At 40.8% G+C, this 20431-nt stretch overlaps 1 protein-coding gene across 1 annotated transcript in view; it reads left to right on the top strand.

The window, feature by feature from the left end:
- The first annotated feature begins 1163 nt into the window (after positions 1 to 1163).
- rab3gap2 (RAB3 GTPase activating protein subunit 2 (non-catalytic)) overlaps positions 1164 to 20431 on the top strand; it is a 97760-nt gene continuing 78492 nt past the window's right edge. Inside the window, exons 1-2 of the mRNA XM_072580753.1 lie at positions 1164 to 1370; positions 17632 to 17696. Coding sequence (XP_072436854.1) covers positions 1274 to 1370; positions 17632 to 17696 — 162 coding nt within the window. The 5' untranslated portion in view covers positions 1164 to 1273. The remainder of the gene's footprint in view (positions 1371 to 17631; positions 17697 to 20431) is intronic.

The following is a 20431-nucleotide window of genomic DNA, read 5'->3' on the forward strand; positions in this document are numbered from 1 at the left end:
ACAAAGTTTAGTTCGTTTAGGGAATGAATTTTCTGAGGAAGTAATGGATGTGGATACCATTACAACATTTGAAAGATATTTGAATAAGTACATGAATAGGAAAGGCTTGGAGGGACATGGACCAGGGGCAAGCAGGTAGGACTAGTCTAATTTTGGATTATGTTTGGCATGCATTGGTTGGACCGAAGCGTCCGTTCCCTGCTGTATGACTGTATGATTCCAGGACACAGTTTAACATTTCATCTTGGAAGACAATACTTCTACACGTGCAAAACTCCCTCAATGCTGCATTGAGGAGTCAGTGCAAATGATGTGCTGAATTTACTGGAGTAGGGCTAGAACAACCAATCTTTCTTTTCACAAATAAGCGTGTCACTGAACCAAGGTTGTTACTAAAGAAAGGATTTGAACTTGAGGTGATTCAAGCATTGGGATCGGACAATATACATCCATGGATCTTCATAGGACCTCTCTAGTCTTGAAGCAGGCCATTCAGCCCACTGAGTCCACACTGTCCCTCCAAACAGCATCCCATGGCTAATCCACCTAACCAGCCCACCCCTAGACACTATGGGCTATTTAGCATGGCCAAGCCACCTAACTTGCATATCTTCACTCTGTGGGAAGAAACCCATGCAGACACGGGGAGAATATGCAAACTCCACACAGCCACTTGAGATTGAATACAAACCCAGGTCCCTGGCAGTGTGAGGTAGCAGTGCTAATCACTGAGCCACTGTACCACCCATTTAAGGTGACACGCCCATTTAAATGCTTGGGGGCAGCCAATGACGAAGTAGCACCTGCTCTGAGCATTATCTTCCCAAATTCAACATGAGAATGAATTACAGGAACAGAATATGTTGTGTTGTTTTTTTCCCAAAACACTGGAAGGCCTTTCTTTTTTGAGTATTTAATGAAATCTAATGTCAAACAATGGAATATGATCGGGATGACTGAACAAATGCAGCGTCCCAGTTAAGCTGTTCAGAAGGGGATACTGTCTCTTTAAAGCCCAGTCTCGTCCCCGGCTGAAGGCGGGGGGGGGGGGGGGGGGGGTGTCTGTCTGTGTGTGTGTGTGTGTCTCTGTGTGTCTTTAAGGCGCGTCCACGTGGCCGCCTGTGAGAATAATTGGCCGACGTAGGGAAGGGAGGCGCGCATGCGCGCTGGGTGTTGTGTGATCGCCGCTGCCTCAGCTGGAGCCAGAGGACGAGGCCGTACTCTCGGGCAGAGGAGGGGAGGGAGTCGGCTGTGGGTGACAGTCTCAGTCACCATGTCCTGCAGCCTGCTGCATTTCTGCTCCTTCCAGGACCTGGGGACCGTCCGTGATTTCCTCTTCCCTCAAGTGAAAGAGGAATCGAGCAGCGGCGGTAGGTACAGCAGAGTCCTGGCAGTTTGTGGTGATGTTCTGGGGGAAGTGGGCACCGCGGGATGGGTCAGGGGCCCGGCCCGACCAGGAGGCCTCACACACTCACTGTCTCCCCTTGGTGTTGTCCCCATTCCCCGAGTCTCCTCATTCTGGACGCTGGGAAAGGCCTCCTGCTAAATGTCACTTGAGTTTGGAAGTGGAAACCCAGGGCAGCTGGGCCCAGTCTTCAGATTATTTTTTCAGTTCCGGACCATAACATTGGTTCAGCAGCATCCTATTCAAATGAAAGCTGTCGTGTTTACGATGCGATCAGACACCAAGTAGACACTTTAAAAAATGGCCCAGCTATTTTTCGCATGATCTGTTTGATCAATATTTAGTTAAGGGAGTATTATCACTGGGTATGTTTCATTGCCAATATAACCTATCCTATTTACATTCATAAAGTATACAGGCTGTTGATGTTCTTAGTTTAAGCAGTGTTTTTAATGGAAGATTATACCGATCAAATGTTATCTGTTGGTGTGTATACACAAGAGGTATATACTTGCCACAATGTTTGGTCTAGTATTTGCAAAAAAAAAAGACCCTGCATTTACCCATTGTAAACCAGCAATTGCCAATTCTAAAATGTCAGCAAAAACAATTGGAACTTTGGAGCTACTCAGGAAATTTATAGGAGTACTTAAGTTTGACAGTTCTAAATAATCTATGTAAATTCTTGTATAAGGTAATTAGATACAATAACGTTATGTTATATAATGGCAACTTGTATTTATATAGTGCCTTTTTGTAATGTGATGTCTCAAGATTCTTCTCAAGATCCTTCTCAGGAGGATTATAAATAAAAGTATGATATTGAACTGCATATTAGATGAGGTGACCAAAATCTTGGTTTTTGAAAGAGGAAAGTGATATCGAGAAGCAGAGTGAATTCCAGAGCTTAGGGTCTCTGTAACTGAAAGCACAGACGATGGTGGAACATTTATAATTGGGAAGGTACAAGAGACTGGAATTAGAGGATTGTCAATTGAATTGAATTGAATTTATTGTCACGTACTGAGGCACATTGAAAAGCTTTGTCTTGCGAGCAATGCAGGCAGATCACGTAGTTAAGTAGCAAAGATAGTAAATAATAGGTAAAGCAACAAAAACACAAGTACAGGTGAATGTTAAGAGTTTGAGAGTCCATTCAGTATTCTAACAACAGTAGTGTCGAGACTGTTATGAAACCGGCTGGTGCGTGTTCAGGCTTCTGTAACTTCTCCCTGATGGTAGAGGTTGTGGAAAAACATTGCCAGGGTGGGATGAATCTTTAAGAATGCTGGTGGCCTTTTCTTGACAGCGGGCCTGGATTCTATAGATGGGAAGTTCGCCTTTGTGATTTTCTGGGCTGAGTTCACCACTCTCTCTATAACCGTCTTCGATCTTGAATGGTATAGTTGTCATACCAGGTAGTGATACACCAAGGCAGAATGCTCTCAATGGTGCACCTATAAAAATTGGCAAGGGTATTTGCTGTCATGCCAAATTTCCTCAGCTGCCTGAGGAAGAAGAGATGTTGTTGAGCCTTTGTAACCAGTGCGTCCACATGAAGAGTCCAAGAAAGCTTGTTGTGGTGACCACTCACAGGAGCTTGACACTCTCCACTCATTCCACCTCTGTGGTGTTAACGTGTAGGGGGACAAGAGTGACAACCTGCTAAAAGTCAATAATGAGTTCCTAGGTTTTGCCAGCATTGAGAGCTAGGTTGTCCTCAGTGCACCATTTTTCCAGGTCTTCCACCTCCCGTCTGTAGTCTGTTTTGTCGCCATCTGGGATTCGACCGACTACGGTGGTGTCATCAGCGACCTTATAAATGGCATTAGTCTGGTATTTGGCGATGCAGTGATGGGTATACAGTGAGTATAGTAGGGGGCTGAGTATGCACCCCTGGGAGGCTCCAGTGTTGAGTGTTAGTGAAGATGAAATCTTGTCCCCAATCTTCACTGTGGCCTGTGAGTCAGGAAACTGAGGATCCAGTTGCAGAGAGTGGGGCTTAGTCCGAGATCACTAAGTTTAGTAATCGGTGTCGAGGAGATAATAGTGTTGAAGGCTGAACTGTAGTCAATGAGTAGGATTTTTACGTAGCTGTTCTTGGTGTCAAGATGTTTGAGGAGGAATGAAGGGCAAGTGATATGACATCTGATGTGGATCTGTTGGTCCGATAGGCAACTTGGAGTGGGTCAAGAGTAGTGGGGAGGCTGGAGTTGATTAATGCCATGCCCAGCCTTTCAAAGCACTTCATGACCACCGAAGTTAGGGCCACTGGGCGGTAGTCATTGAAATATGCTGCATGAGCCTTCTTGGGCGCAGGGATGATGTTGGCCTTCTTGAAACGGGCAGGACAGTGGCCTGCTGCAGGAAGAGATTGAAGATGTCCAAGAAGATCTCTGCCAGTTGCTTTGCGCATGCTCTGAATGCACAGCCTGGTGCTCTGTCTAGTCCCATCGCTTTCCTTGGATTCTCACAAAGCAAAACTGATCTGATGTCTGATGCAGTGACTGTTGGGATAAGTTCGTCAGAACTTGTCAGTATAGGTGTTACCTCTCCACCGAACTTCTATTCAAAGCGAGTGTAGAAAGTGTTGAGATGATCTGGGAGGGATATGTCATCGTCTGCTATCTTGCACTGTCTCTTTTTAGAATCTGTGATGTCATTCAGTCCTTGCCAGAATCGCCGGGTGTCTGGGTCTCTAGTTTGGATCGGTATTGGTCCTGGGCTGTCTTAATGGCTCTGTGAAGGTCATGCTTGGATTCCTTATTTGAGTGGGTCTCCTGATCTGAAGGCCTTACACTTATTTTTTAGCAGGCTCTGTACATCCTGATTGATCCAGGGTTTCCTGTTTGTTTGACTTCCTCGGTATACAGTCCGGATTGACTCCCTCGGTATACAGTCCTCCCCACACTTGATGATGAAGTCTGGGGGGGGGGGGGGGGGGGGGGTCTCCTGTTTGAGCTTTTGCCTGTAAGCTGGGAGAAGAAGCACGGCATTGTGGTTGGAGTTCCCAAAATGAGGGCGGGGATAGAATGGTAGGTATAGTAGTGGGCTAAAATGTTTGGGCCCCTGGTGGGGCAGGTAATGTTCTGGTGGTACTTGGGCAGCACCTTCCTTAGATTGGCAACTTCAATCTAACTAGTCACAGTAAACAGGACCTCAGGGCGTTCCGTTTCCAGGGTGTTAGTAGTGGAGTACAGCACATCCAGAGCTTCCTCAACCTTTGCTTGTGGCGGTATGCACACAGCAGTTAGTATAGCAGTGGTAAATTCCTGTGGTAAATAGAAGGGTGGTATTTGATGGTGAGGAGTTCAAGATTTGGGGTGTAATGGCTGTCCAGGGTCGCAATGTCCATGCAGCACAAGCTGTTGATTAAAAAGCCAACCCCTCCACCCTCTGTCTTACCCGATGATGCTGTGTGTTCCATACAATGGATAGAAAAACCATCAGCCTGAAGTGTGCAGTCGGGAATGAATGGGTTGAGCCAGGTTTCTGTGAACCATGTGTGCATCAGTCCCGCAGTTCATGCTGGAAGCTGAGCCATGATCTGAGTTCATCCATCTTGTTATCCAGAGATTGTACATTTGCTGGGAGAAAGGCAGGAAGTGGGGGGTAGAGGGGTCTTGAAACCACGTAGTCTCAGTCTTACTAGCAGGCCAGCACGCTTACCCCGCTTCTTTGCAGGCTTCTTACATTTGAGTGGTCTAATGGAGTAGATTCTGACTGTTTCCAGTTAAGTGATCCTTCCTCGGACTCTGTAGAGCAGATAGGTTGCAGTTTGGTGTATTTTTGCAGTGGGTCTGCTTAGGACCCAGTGTAGCAGGTAATTTACTGTGTTTTTTTTTAATTGGAGGGAGTGTGCTTTAGGACTTAGTGGAGAAGGTAGGTTTCTGCTTGTGTTCCGATTTGTCCAGCTAGTTCCTGGTTTCAGTTGCCACCGATTTGTTGCTCCAGCTCCAGCCACGTTTTTTATTGTGCAGAGGTGTTTGGGCTGCTGTCCAGGTAAGCTCTGAGATTTCATGTCAGCCAGTAATGTCTTGAAAGGTTATGGGACTGGAGGAGAATCTGGAGATGGCAAAAGACAGGATATTGAGGAATTTCATGAGGAAGAGAAGCATTTTAAATCCAATGAAAATTTAAGGTCTGCTTTAATTTTTATTTGTTCATAATAATATGCCTTTGAAAGTGTTGTTTACAAGGACTTTAATTCTGAACTTAATTTCACCAATTTCACTTCCTATGAGTCTGCAGTTACAAGGTTTGGTGTCAAATGGGAAACATCAGCTACTGGAGTCTTCAGGCCTTTGATTCCAAAAAAACCTGAAAGAATCTATGGTAATGCATGGATAAAAATTGACATGTTGTTGTTCATGCAGCATAATTCCTATCAAAGGCAGTATGTCTGAGTGCAAAATGGAGCGTTAGAGCCAGCTCTTGGCTATTTTGATATTAAATGTATTGATTTGATGTAAATGAATTATGAAGTTTGATAAATTAACCAGCATGAGCTTAGACAAATATTCATAATTCTCTGAGGCTAGGCAGGCAAATGAAAACAGTTATTAAGAAGGTTTATATGATCCTTGGGTTTATAAACCGAGGCATAGAGTATAAAATCAAGGAAGTGATGTTACACTTCTTCAAGCCACATTTAGAATATTGTGTTCAATTCTGGGCATCTTATTTAAGCAAAGATGTTAAAGCCCTTGTGAGAGTGCATAGGAGATTTACTTGAATGATACCAAGAATGATGGATTTTAGATACAAGGCAAGGTTAGAGAAATTGGACTTGTTCTCCTCTGAGCAGAGAAGGTAAGTGGTAACCTTTTTTTTGAGGTGTTCAAAATGATTAGTAATTTTGACTGTATAAGGAAGGATGCTCTGCTTATACTACTTGGAACGTCAGTAAATAGGGGTCACAATTTCAAGATTGTCAGCCAAAGAGTTCTGAGTGAGAAGAAGAGAAACCTATTATTGGAGCGAGATGCAGAAAAACTTATTTACTTGGTTGTTTGGATTTGGAATATCCTACTTGAGTGTGGTGGAAGTAGATTCCATTGGAGGTTTCAAAAAGAGCTGGATATATATTTGAACGTGATGAATTTACGGGGCCATGGGGAATGGAACTAGCTGGGTAGCTGTTTTGGGAGCCAGTACAACGTGATAGGTTAAATGGCCTCCTTCTCTACAGTAAAATTCTATTTAATTTTCTATTATGAATTTTTGAAAGCACTCAATTTTACAAAGCTATATTTGACTGCAGTGACCAATCTGTATTTATATACATCTGAATTCTTTGGAAATTATGTTTTAAAAAAATTGCAACAGAAAACCAGATGGTTCCACTGGTGTTTATCATCCACATAATGTATTTTTTATTCTGCTCATCTCATTGCCATCCAAATATATCTTCCTATTTCTCACTGATATATACTCTCTGACTCTATTTAACTAGATTGCCCACAAGTGTTAAAATCATGAGGGAAAGAAAACCCATTTTGCCTTTGCATGTTATGCAGACAACCTGTTCATTCACTTTTCTGCATACCCTTCAGTTTCAAATATTTAAAGCTATTTTGGAGTCTGTCTACTTTTGCTGAAAAGGAATTTCATCTTCTTTCTTTTGCCTTATTATTCATTTGAATAAATTTCTTCCCTTAACTTTTTTTGTATGACATCACCCATGAGAAGGTGGTATTATATCAAAATCAGAATGCATCGCCTAACCAAACGTGTGTTCGAAGATGGTGGTAAGGAATGCCTTAAAACTCCAGTCCATTTGGTGTAGTTGCTTCCGTAGGACTTTTAAGTAGAAAATTTAGGAGTTTGACTCCGTCATCATGAATGAATAGTGCTATAAGTCTCAAGGCAGGATGGTTTGTGTTTTGAAGAGGGACTTGGAGATAGTGTTGCCATGTGCTAATGCTGTTGACCTTCTCCGTGGGAGAGGTTGTGTTTTTGTTCTTGAAGAAACAGTACAGAATTTATGTAGTGCGTCTTGTGTGTGCACTGTATGTGCTGTGGTGACTGAATGAGTGAGTGTTATGTTACTAAATGGAGTGCTTATTAAGTTATCTGGATGGTGAAAGTTTTGAGTGTTGTTTAAAGCTGCACACATCAAGGCAAGGAGAGTGTTCCATTATATTCCTGTCTTGTTGCAAGCAGATTGGACAGGTTTTGAAGAGTTAGGAGATAAGTTCTTTTGACTGAATTCCCAGCCTTTGACTTTTTATGGCCACAGTATATATGTGGTTGGTCAAGGATAATTCACAATTGGATGACTTAAGTTAAGCTACCACCAGAAGGAAAAGGCTTTTTGAACATTACAAACTGTCAGTGAAGGATGGCAAAGAGGTTGAATAAAAGCATGGATGTGATTTGCACAAAGAAAAGGAAGAATCCAACCTTCCATTTGCTTCATAAACTTTTATTGCAAATGTGGGCTCAGAAATCTTCTGATTTCAACTCACTGCCCTTCACCTGATTAATCCATACTCTTGTATGTTGAATATCACTGGGATGAAGCACTGAAGAAGAAAAGGGGACAGAATGTACTCTTAGAAAGTAAAAAGATTAACTCCATGGTGACATTACAGACCAAGCTGATTAACTTCTGAAGATTGTAATTGCTGGACATGTTCTGTGGCTGGTATGAGAGAAGAATCATGTGACCTCATTCTCACCAACTTATCTGTCATAGGTCTATGTGACCGTTTTGGTCAGAATAACCACTGCCTGGTTCCTATGAAGATAGAGTCTGGCTTCACACTGAGGACATTGCATTGTGTTGTTTAACACTGCCACTGTGCTAAAAGAGCTGGATTTAGAATAAATCTACGAGTGCTAAACTAGACTTGCATGTGGCTTCAGCAGCAACAGACTTCTGTGTCATGACTTGAAACATCTTATCACTCAATCTGTCACTACAAAAAGTAAAAATACTGAAGACTTGTGTTCGATAGCTATCCACTCCCAAGCCAAGCTGTTCTATTACAGTTACAAAACTGGCATCTAACAATTAATGTGGAAAAATAATGAGGTATGTTCAGTACAATAAAAGCAGGACAAATCCACATACCAATTACAGTCCATTCAGCCTACTTTGCCATCAGCAAAATCATAGAGAAGAGCTTGTTGACAAGTGTTATCAAGTGGCACTTGCAAATGAGTAACCTGCTCATTGCATGCATGGAAAAGAGTTGAATTCCCGGAAGTGAGAGTTGTGGCCTTTTGATATCAAGGCAATGTTTGATTGAGTGAGTGTGGCATCAAGGAACAAGTATCAACATCCTAGTGTGTCCATTGATCAGAAACTGACCTGGACCAGACATGTACATACTGTAGTTACAAGAGTGGGTTAGAAGCTGGGAATTTTGATAGTGAGCAACACCCCATCAGTGTCCCCAGTGTCTATTCACCATCTACAAGGCTTAATCTTTAGTGGGCGTCCAGGTGAAGCACTGCTGATAATTCCTGCTTTCTGTTTATATGTTTGGGTTTCTTTGGATTGGTGATGTCACTTCCTGTTCTTTTTTTCTCGGGTGGTAGATGGGGTCTAACTCGATGCGTTTGTTGATAGCATTCCGTTTGGAATGCCATGCTTCTAGGAATTCTCGTGTGTCTCTGTTTGGCTTGTCCTAGGATGGATGTGTTCTCCCAGGATTCATGAACACCAACTAGCCACAAAACAACATGACCCTCTCTCACTAGTATCCTTACATACAGATAAGCAAGGACACCACTTTGACTGGAACAACACAGTTAGATCCCATCTACCACCACCTGAGAAAAAGAACAGGAAATGACATCACCAACCCAAACATGTAAATAGAAAGCAGGAGTTATCAGCACTGCTTTGCCTGGAGGCCCACTGAAGATGTTACCGAGTAGGGTGATGAAATGTCTGGAAATGAACCATCCAACTCAGTGAGCAAACCTACGTCTAGAACCTCCACCTGAGCTATAAATCTTAAAACTTGACAAGATTTAAGTCAGTGGTTTGATGGATTACTACCCACTTGGAGATGGTACTGGGTGGGTGCAGCTCCAATAAGCTTGATGACATCCAGTACAAAACAGCCAGTTTGATTGGCACTCCATCCAGCACCTACAACATTTACTTCAATCACTATTGATGCAGTTTGGAAACAGCTTGGCTATTAATGTACACAGCTGAAAATGTGTTGCTGGAAAGAATCGACATTTCGGGCATCAGCCTTTCTCCAGCATCTGCAGTCCTATTAATGTACACAGTTCTCATAAGTGAAGTAATCAAATGTAGCTGACCAACTTGGCCAAATGAGGAGTATAGAAGTTAATGCCAGCATCAATACCAGGGAGCAAACTGAATATGTGGTTACCTGGTGAACATACAGTATAAGATCATTTGTTCACTAAATAGCAGAAGCAACCTGTTGTTGTAGAGAGCTAAGTGATTCTGCACCAGTGGATCAATTAAATGCTTTGCAGTCCTATTATATTCAGTGCTTTACAATGGTTGACACTAAACTAACCAGAGGAGGAAATCCATCTCAATGTTGGAGGAGCATACAAAATCAATTCAAAAGATAAGGTTGAAGCATTTGCAGTTATCCTCAGGAAAATTGAGTCCCCTGTGTTCTTGGACCCCAGCATCACAGGTGCCAATTTTTTGGCCAATTTGGTTGATGGTGTGATATGAGAGGTTAGTGTATCGCAAAGACTATGGGCTCTGACAACACCCGAGCTCTAATGGTGAAGTCTTATGCTCCAGAACTAGCTACATGCCTAGCCAAGCCACTGCAATAGATTTTGAACATTGACATCTACTGGGCAATGAGAGAAAATTGCCCAGCTCTGCGCTGTCCATAAAGCAGGACAAATCTTATCCACCATTCGTCTATTTGTCAACTTCAGCAATTATGCAGTAGTAATTGGTCAGAAATTACGCAACATCAGGTTATAGTCCAACAGGTTTATTTAGAAGCACTAGCTTTTGGAGCGCCGCTCCTTCATCAGGTGGTTGTGGAGTATAAGATCATAAGAGACAGAAATTTAGCAAACATATTAGTGTCATGCAGTGCTACATTGAATAAACCTGGATTGTTAAGCCTTTCATCTTTTTTTAAGAATGCAGGTTTTGGTTCATTAATATGTAAACCCCAGAACTACTTTTTAAGTCACCTTGTTAGGTTCTTTTCCTGAGGTTTCATACATGAGATGCAATTCGCACGCACTAACTTCTACAATCTGTTATGAAAGCATATTCAAGCTAGGTGATTTCTCCCCCCACCCGCCCCATGCTTTGACACACTTTGCAGGCGTGTGAAAAAAACCCCCGAACAAAGGAAACACGTCCCCTTTATGTAGGTCAGTGGATAATGCTTACAGCTACTCCAGCCATTTCCCCCAAGGTCATCCTCCTGAGATAGTGTAAATGTCCCCGTGCCGGGGAATCATTATGCAAACGATTTCCTGACTCTGTGATTCCTAAAGACGACAGTGCAGGTGTGATATGACCTAGCTTTGTGGGATGATCATGCAAACGATTTTTTGATTGGCTGGAGATAGCTATGAAAGCATTTCTGAATAGAAGGGATTGAATGAGAATTTAATTTGATAATAGTAGTAAATGGCTGCCGGAATGAAGTGTGAATTACAATGGATAGTTCCCCACATTCCTGCATGCTGTCTATGAGACAGAATGTTGCCCCCTCCCCTGCCCCCACCCACTTCCAGAATGTCAGCTTCTTGGAGAAAGACAGTAATGTTATATTAAAGCATTAAACTGTAATGTCCAGAGAGAGAGTACAATTTAATCTTTTAACAATACCGCCTTCTTGAGATAACAAAGGTTTTATAGCAAAAGGTAACCTCTCCACTCAGACAATGCATTAAAGGTGTGAGGTCAGAGTCACTCTGTATCTCAATCTTGAGTCAGACTGGTTCTATTTTCAAAGTGGAATTTGTGAAATATTGCATGTATTGACTGCCTGCAGATTATGCAATTTTTTTGAGCTAAATAGAATGTATCTGCAAATACAAATTCATCCCATAGACTTGTGTATGCATGAGAGAATGTGCACGTGTGAGTGCACATAGACAGTGTGTTTTGTGTGTGAAAGCTTCGTAAAGTGTGTGGGTGTGATGGAGTATAAGCCTGTGAGAGAGAGTGTGTGGGCTGGGTATGTGTGTGTATGTGTACTTGTGTGAGTGTATAGTGTAATGGAGCCACCTGTAGTGCAACATGAACCCAAAGTCCCAGTTGAGAGCATCCCATCGGTACCAAACTTGGCTATCAGCCTCTGCTCGGCCTCTTTGCATTGTTGCCTGTCCCCAAGTTCACCTTGGAGGATGGTCACCCAAAAATCCAAGACCAAATGTCCCTGACTGCCGATGTGTTCCCCAACTGGGAGGGAACACCCTTATCTATTGTTTATTGTGCAGTGACCATTCATGTATTATTGGCAAGGCCAAGCAGACGCTACAATGCCTCAGGGGGACCTTGCCTGCAGTTATGTGGTAGACAACGTTGGCCAGGTCTCTCAAATATCTGCCGCGTACACGATGGATGGTGTCCCCACGCGTAATGGTGATATGTGTCGATACTCTGACACGTCTTGCAGTGGTTGACGTGACTGGTTTCCACAGTATTGTGGTCAATGTTGTCCTGAAGGCTGGGCAATTTGCAAACAATCATCTGTTAAAGTTTGGCAGTTGTTTTAAAGGCAAGAAGTGGAGGTGCAAATTGGTTGAACAACATCTCCTCTTCCGCCTGGGCAGCTCAACATTGAGTTTTCCAATTTGAAATGACCTCCCTTCCCTTCTCATGTCTCCATTCCCAGCCACCTGCCTGATTCATTCCTCCCATTGACCAACCAGGTTGTACCCATTACCTGTTTTCACCTATCCACACTTCACCACCCTGCCCCGCCACCCCCTTTTATCTGCAGCTCCTCTTACACCCAGTGCCAGTCCTGAAGAAGGGTTACACCTGAAACATCGACTTCTCCACCTTGTGATGCTGCCTGGGTTGCTCTGTTCTTCCAGCCTCCTGCTTGTCTACCTTGTCCAGCATCTGCAAGTTTTGTTTTTGTCTCTAGACCTATTCATTAGGGCATTGGATGATTAATTTGGATAAAAATGATGTGCAAGGGTGTTTAGGGAGTGGGGAGTAAAAGCAGGACATTGTACCAGATCTTCAAATGAACATTTTTACTGAGTATCAGACATGATGTACCAAATGGCCTCATTCTGTACTCAAGACCACTGACCTTTTTTTCCTTGCTGCTAGTGGATTAACCATGAAATACAAAGTTGGCTGTTTTAGTTGTAATAAGAAAGCTATTTAAGTGCCATTAACTAATTGAGTTACATGAGCTAGGAAGACTGCAGCTTGAACTCCAATCTCTGCTGTGAACTGATGTTCCCCAGAAACTGAAATTTTAGTCTTTAAGCTCTTGAGTAAAGAAAGGGGGGAAAAAATTACTCAAAACATCATTATAACTATATCCATTGCCCCGCCTTGTTGCATTTGCTAAAACCTTCCCTCGTGCCTTAAGTTATCTCCCTAGATATCACCATTCCAAATGGACTCCTGGCCTCCCTCCCACATTCTACCCTGAATAAACTTGGCATGTCCCAACTTGGATAAAGTCCTCTATATCCAATACCCCTGTATTCACTGGCCTTCATTTAAGTAATGCTTTGATTTTAAACTCTGATCATTCTTTTTAAACCTCTTGATGCCCTCTCTATGCTTGCAATCTTATCCAGTCCTGTATCCTCATGAGTTATCTGTACTCCTCCAGTTTTAAAGCTGCAGGATTAATTGCCATATCTTGAGCTGCCAAGTTCTGTGATGCTTTATTACATTAAAGCTGATAGGTAAATACAATGGGTTGTCTTCAAATCCCTCCATGTGTGTCCTTTTTCTATCTCTGTGACCTTGTGCAGCCACAACACACCTAAGATACTGCATTTCTGCAATTTGGTCCTCATATATGACCCTGATTTCAATTGTTTTGCCATTGACAGTTGTGCCTTTAACTTGTTTCAGTGTTCAAATTCCTTTTGCAAAATGTTTCCACCTCCACCTCCCTGCTTTTTAAGTGTCTTTTCGATTAAGATTTTCGTCATCTGGCCCAATATATGCATCGAGTCATTTAACTTTGTTCAAGGAGGTATATAAATGCTAGTTATTGCTGTTTTTGTTAATCGGGTTAATGTTCCTGTTTTTTCATCCTGGAACTAAAACCCAATAGATTATCAGCTACATCATACGTAATGAAAGTTGATCGTTTTAATTTGACCATGATGAGGTATCACCATGCTTTAAAGGAATATATGATGTTAACCTTTCTGCAATACTTTCATAGCTGCTAATTAACTGTTGAAGTGTCACCTGATATTATTCAATGTGATCACATCAGGTGATTAGACTACAAAGTTCTGAGGAATGTTGAATTACAAGCAAAAGAACTTGTGAAGCTCTGTCTGTATTCAGTTATTAGCATCATTGTAGGTTTCTCGTTTTCAAAATTGCTTGATCATGGGTGGCTTTTTCTAGAATACCCTGATCAGTCACAAGTGCTTAGTTAGAGAGTCCTGAACTTGAGCACAAATTGCTTCAACAAGTGTGGCATTGGGCTTTTCTTGAGGACTATAATTTGAAATGGTTGTGGTTCAGAAATGCCTTGAACTGCACCCAGGTATCACCAATTGCAAACAGGTATTTTTTTGTAGCTTCCTAATTTTGTTTTTAATTGCAGAACTGAGTAAGTTAGTACTTTGTATTAACCAATAGATCAGGAATGGATTTTTAAGTAACGAGCGTGAATGTTTTTCTTTCAGCTCAGTAAGTACATATTAATAGCATGGAGAAATCTTATTTAAGCGGTGATGTAAATACATTGGAAGCAGTTCAGAGAAGGTTACCACACTATTACTAGGAATGGGTGGGTTAACTTACGAGGACAGGTTGGGCAGGCTAGGCTTGTATCCATTGGAGTTTAGAAAATGACTATTGAAACATCGATCCTGTCATGCCTTGACGGTTTGGATGAGGAGAGAATATTTCTTGTTTATTGGTAATCTAGAACTATAGAGCCATCCTTTTAAAAATAAGGGATCACTCATTCAAAATGCAGACAAAGCTAATTTTTTTTTCTGGGGTTTGTAGTTCTATAGAACCCTTCTCCTGAAAAGATATTCAAAGTCTCTGTTTCCACCATTTTTTTTTAAAGTTGAGGTGGGTAAATGTTTGGTCAGCAGTGGTAGGACTTGAGGTTACAGTTGGCTTAACTATATTCTTATTAAATGGGGATGGATTGTAACATGATATATGTGTGATATGCTAACCAGGAACATGTGCTCATTTTGTGCTACAGTACTGGAGACCTTTGTTGGGCTACTGTTCACTGATTGAGTGCTAAGGTAGTTTGGTGATAACATCATTATCTCTGAGACAGTAGGTTGACGCTTCACACCTCAAATCAGGATCAATGTGGAGTCAAGAGTTTTTACAGCACAGAAAGAGACCCCTTTGGTCCATTGTGTCTGTACCAATCATCAGGTATCTAATATTCTAATCTCATTTTCTAGTATTTGGTCTTGTGTGCTATGATGTTTCAAATAAAGTGTCTTGAGGGTTCCTGCCGTTTACCACCATTTGTGAGGTAGTGAGTTCTCTGGGTGAAATAATTTTCCCTCCAACCCATTCTGAACCTTAACTTAAAACAGGGTCCCCTGGTTAATGACCCGTTGACTAAGAGAAACAGTTTCCCTGTCTGTGACCCTCCAGTTTGTACACATCAATCAGATCCCCCTTCAGCTGTCTCTGCTCTGAGGAAAACAACCCTAGCCTATCTAGACGCTCTTCATAGCTGCATTGCTCCATCTTGGTAAATCTTCTCTGCAACCTCTCCAGTACAGTCACATCTTTCCTGTAGTGTGGTGACCAGAACTGAACTGCGTGCAGTATTCCAACTTTTGACCTAACTTTGTATAGAACTTCATCATAACCTCATTGTTCTTGTTTTCAATGTCTCGACTAATGAAGGTATATGCCACCTAATCACTGTCTACCTGTCGCATTGCATTCAAGGATCTATGGACTAGACACCAAGACCCCTCTGATCTTCTGTACTTCCTAGGATCATTCCACCCACCAAGTATTCCCTTGCTGTATTAGTCCTCCCAAAGTGTGTCACCCCACACCTTTTCAGGATTCAATTCCATTTGCCATCGTTCAGCCCTCTGACTACCACATCTATATTGTCCTGTAGTCCAAGGCTTTTCTCCTTGCTATTTTAACACCCATCAATTTTTGTACTATCTACAAATGTTTAAATCCTTAGTGTATACAACAAACAGGAGACCCAGGACTTGAGCCACTGGATACACTGGTAACATAACACCCTTCAACCATCACCCTCTGCTTCTTCCCATAAACGAATTTTCGATTCAATTAGCCAGATTGCTCTGGATACAGTAGGCTCTTAGTTTCTTAACTAGCTTGCCATCTGTGATCTTTACTAAAGTACAAGTAAACTACATTAACTGTACTATCTTCATGTATACACCTAGTCACCACCTTTGAAAAATTCAATCATATTTGTTAGACATGATCTCCCTTGACAGAGCCATGCTGACTTCCTTTGATTAATCCTTGTCTGTTCAAGTGAAAATTAATTCTGTCCCTGAGAATCTAGGATTTTGTGTTTTATTTGGACAGGCTTGATGAGTGGACATGAAAATTGCAGAAAATATGGTAAGTTGAGGTTACCTTAGAGGAACAGATGTGCAATGTATTTCTTAAATGATGAGAAGCTGGAAAATATAGCTATGCAAAGGAATTTGTGTGTTCCTGTTGTCAAGCCCCTGAAGGCTAACATCTAGATATGATAAACAATTAAGAAAGCTAATACAATATCTGCCTATATCACAAAGGGTTTTGAGGAAAAGAGTAGAGAAGTCTTTCTTTAATTGAATAAAAGTCCGGTCAGACTACACCGAGAATAATGTGCATGCTTTTGGTTGTCTTACCTGGGGAAAGATAGTACGCCATAGAGGGAGCACAATGAATGCTCACCAGCCTTGTTCCTGGGATGATGGAAATGTTCTATGAAGAGGATATTGGGTAAATTGAGCCTGAATTTTCTAGAGTTTCAAAGAATGACAGATGTTCTCATTGAAACCTACAAAATACTTAGAAAGATAGACAGTATAGATGCTTGCCTTTTTGGAGAGTCTGGAACCAGGGGATATAATTTGAAAATAAGCGAAAAACCATTTAGGATCAAGATGGAGAAATTTCTTACTCAGAACATCGTGAATCTTTTGGATTTCTGAACTGCAGACCTCAAACTTAGAGATGATAGATTTATGACTATTAGTGGTGTGCTGGATTATGACAATAGTGTAGGTAAAAGAGATAGGCACGAATATATTAAAGGGTCGAGTAGATTTGGCTGGCTGAAAGACCCACTCAGACGTATTTTCTACCACCATTTCTAATTTTTTATGCTGACTTTGGGCTTGTTATCTAAAGATCTTAGGCCATCGAATCCTCTGGGACATTTCCACACTTAACAGTGTAGCCACATTCGAAATGTTTGTACAAAATGTTTATTTTAGCTTTTTAAAATAACATGCGGTTACTAAATCCATGAAAGTGTTTAACTGACTCTAGATTCTGATGCATTTACAATTGAAGACCAGCGTCAGTACAACATGAAAGAACGTTAAAAACCGCAGATGCTGGAATTCAGAAACAGAAATTGCTGGGAAACCTCAGTAGGTCTGGCAACATCTGTGGGGAGAAATCAGAGTTAATGTTTCAGGTCCAGCTATTCATCCCCTTTGTCTGATTGTTATCTACTCCTTTTTGTCTGTCCAACTGTCCATCTCTCTCTTTGGGCTCTATCTCCACCTATCGTCCACTCCTTATCACCCCCCCCCCCCCCCCCCCCCCCCAATTTTCTGCATTAAAAAAACAATATTTTCCTAGCTGCCATCAGTTCTAAGGAAGGGTTACTGGACTTGAAACATTAACTCTGATTTCTCTCCATGAAAGAGTGTTGCTTCACTATTGCTACAGCTTTAACTTAAACTCAAACTTAAATATTACAAAGCAACATAGGCATTCTAGTGAAATATTCTATGGTAAGCCTATTCATTTCTTGTTAAAATTGTTCCAGTTATATGGGCTGTAACTAATTTAATGTTTTGTTTTCTTTTTCATATAGATAAAGAACACAACTGGGAAGATGAAGACTGGGGAGCATGGGAGGATGGTGAATTGAAAGAACCTGTACGACCAAATTGTTCTTTTTGTGTTTTTGTATTTAAATTGTTAATTAACATTTTGTTGAGCCTTGTGGGATTAGTGACAGGAATTAGTTTGGTGAAAGAATTGGTTCCAGATATTTTGTAATCAATCTGTTCAGAGATGTAATAAATATTCTGGAGTAGGTGAGGCTAGAATCTGGGCCTTTTAGCCCAGAGGTAGGGAGACTACCACTGCACCCCAACAGCCCTGAGGAAACAATTGTATACACATATTTTAAATGCTTTCATAGTCTAGAATATGCAAGAATTGCCACTTTCTGATCTAATGAGTAGAAACTTGGAGTGAATGAGATTTAGTTTATTGCATTTCAGTAATTATTTACAGTTTATACAAATAAGTTGTACACTAGGAAAGTGACTGGAGGACCAGCATTCGAACTGTCTCCCACAAAATCCTACTTTTCTTTGTCATCAAGTCCTCATGACGCTCTCAAAGTAGGTGGTGCTTATTGCACTCAAATCAATTATTAACTCCTTCATTTACTTCTGCACCAAGTTTTTTTTTTGATGGCTGTTATTGTTATATGTTTGTTTATATAATTATACTTATCACTATTGTATCTCCTCTAAGTGTTGGGTTTTACAACTCAAATGATCTGAAAGCTTTACTATTCAACATCTCTCAGGATTTGGAAGAATAGCACTTTTGGTAGAGGGTAGTTATCTGAGGTTCATTTTCTGAACTGGAGGATCTCTAAACTCTTATATTTCTTTCACTGAGAATATCATCTCTGCTAGAACAGCCCCTATTTTCTTTGTAGTATTTTGAATCATTAGACATTGCTTGTCTCCTCTTAGTGTTGCCTTCCAAGGAATGGTATGAATGTCTTGAATTTCTTCAGTGGAGTTTTCTTCTTGATCCTTCCGCATTTACTTCCACTTGTTAATTAGTTTAGCCTTCCTTGTTTGCTCTCAGTAATTGAACTATTGGTGAGACTAACTTGTGCACTTCCTCAGTTGTGTTATTTGAAGATTCCTTCATGCTTTTGAAGTGATATCCATTATGGTTGTTGAAGATTCTTCTTTGGAAGATGGGGAGATCAGATATTTTATTTTGACTTCTCCCTTCCTAATCATCTTGGTATCTAATGTGTAATTTGCATCTATCATACCTAGTTCTTAACAGCGCCATGTTGAAATCTGACTGAATATAATTACGGATGTTTCATTTGTCTTGAATTAAGCATACTGTTCAGTTGCTGTCTCTTTGCTTATCTATCTTCTCAAAGTTTGTTGCTCTTTCCATTTTTGATAGCAGTGGAAAATATTTCTGCCAAATCTGTATAATTACCACCTTCTATCTTGCTGGCATTTATATTTTTAAAAAAAACTTTCAATATAACCTCAGATTTTCTTTTTATTTAGATTTTGCTATGAAATAATGGAGCCCTACAAAATCTTCTGACTGTGTGTTCCTTGACCACCTCTGTTGCTTAAACTCTTCAGGTTTTTGAATAAGATTGATGTCAATGCATACCTTTTTATATTTAGGGGTGAAAATGACTAGTTCTGAAGTGCACACAGGTTTTCTGGAATTTAGTCTTCTCTGTATTAGAAATTTGCTTGTTGCATGTTTTAACATTAAGTGTACTGCCCCGACTATATATTTGAATGTATCTTGAATGTAAACGGTTTCTTTTTGATCAAAACTCACAATATCATAATACTTTAACACTTGCTGTGTACAGCTTGAAATTTGTGACTTTGCCCATTGATGTACATGTCAGCGTGCCAAAATGATTGCGCTGGGCCATTGAATTCCCTTCAGAAACTTTGATTTTGACTTCTACTAGAAACTTTTCTATTTCATTTACTTCTTTGTGTGGGTAGTTCTTCAGTTTTTTTTAACGTTCCTCTGTGTTTGTGTCCTGATTTGGCGCATTTTATGAAAGTGACATTCTTTTTAAAAGCAAATGCTTTTATTGTAATAGCTGGGAACTCTTGCCTTGCGATGTTGCTTTGCACAAAGTGTATGAACTATGTCTGGTGCAAGTCCTCCATTGCATTGGCTTTTGTGTGTCTCTTTATCATTTTAATAGAGCCCAATGTTGTATGTGAAATGGATGATAGCATATGTGTTTGCTGATTTATCTGTTTGTGCATGTTTGTTGATTTTGCATTGATAAAGCACAAGTTATAAAAAGTGAAATATTGTGCAGTAGTTTCTGGTTGGATTCCTTTGTTAAATTAGGTTCTTTTGGCTTCTTGGTCTTCACTGGGATCATGGGTGGCAGGTAAGTAAACTTCTCATGGCAAATTTTTAAACACAACCTGTTTTAATCTACTCACCCTTGAAGCACCCTGATCATTGTTAATTATTGCCAGTCAATCTCTGTCGCTGAAAATTAACATCAAGTTTTGGAGTACATTCCTTGAACTTTTAATTGGTGAAGATTTTAAAGGAAGTAAATTTATCTTGTTTTACCTTTTTTATTACTGACACTCTTGTCCTCTTAATCCAACATTTATTCGTTTTCTTCATTTCTCTTTCTGTACCATATTTGACATTGAATTCACCTGTTATTATAAGTGATTTCTGCTTGGTCCTTGCACTGTTACTTTCACAATTCTTTTGATCTGACTTGTTAAGGTGAGACATGGTAATAAAATATGGACTGTCAGTTTTTGACTTTCATCATCTGATTTTAATCATAGAATTCCTACAGTGTGGAAGCAGAATCCACAAGCTGACCCTGC

Source organism: Chiloscyllium punctatum, chromosome 11, assembly GCF_047496795.1.
Source record: "Chiloscyllium punctatum isolate Juve2018m chromosome 11, sChiPun1.3, whole genome shotgun sequence".
NCBI classification, from domain to species: Eukaryota; Metazoa; Chordata; class Chondrichthyes; order Orectolobiformes; family Hemiscylliidae; genus Chiloscyllium; species Chiloscyllium punctatum.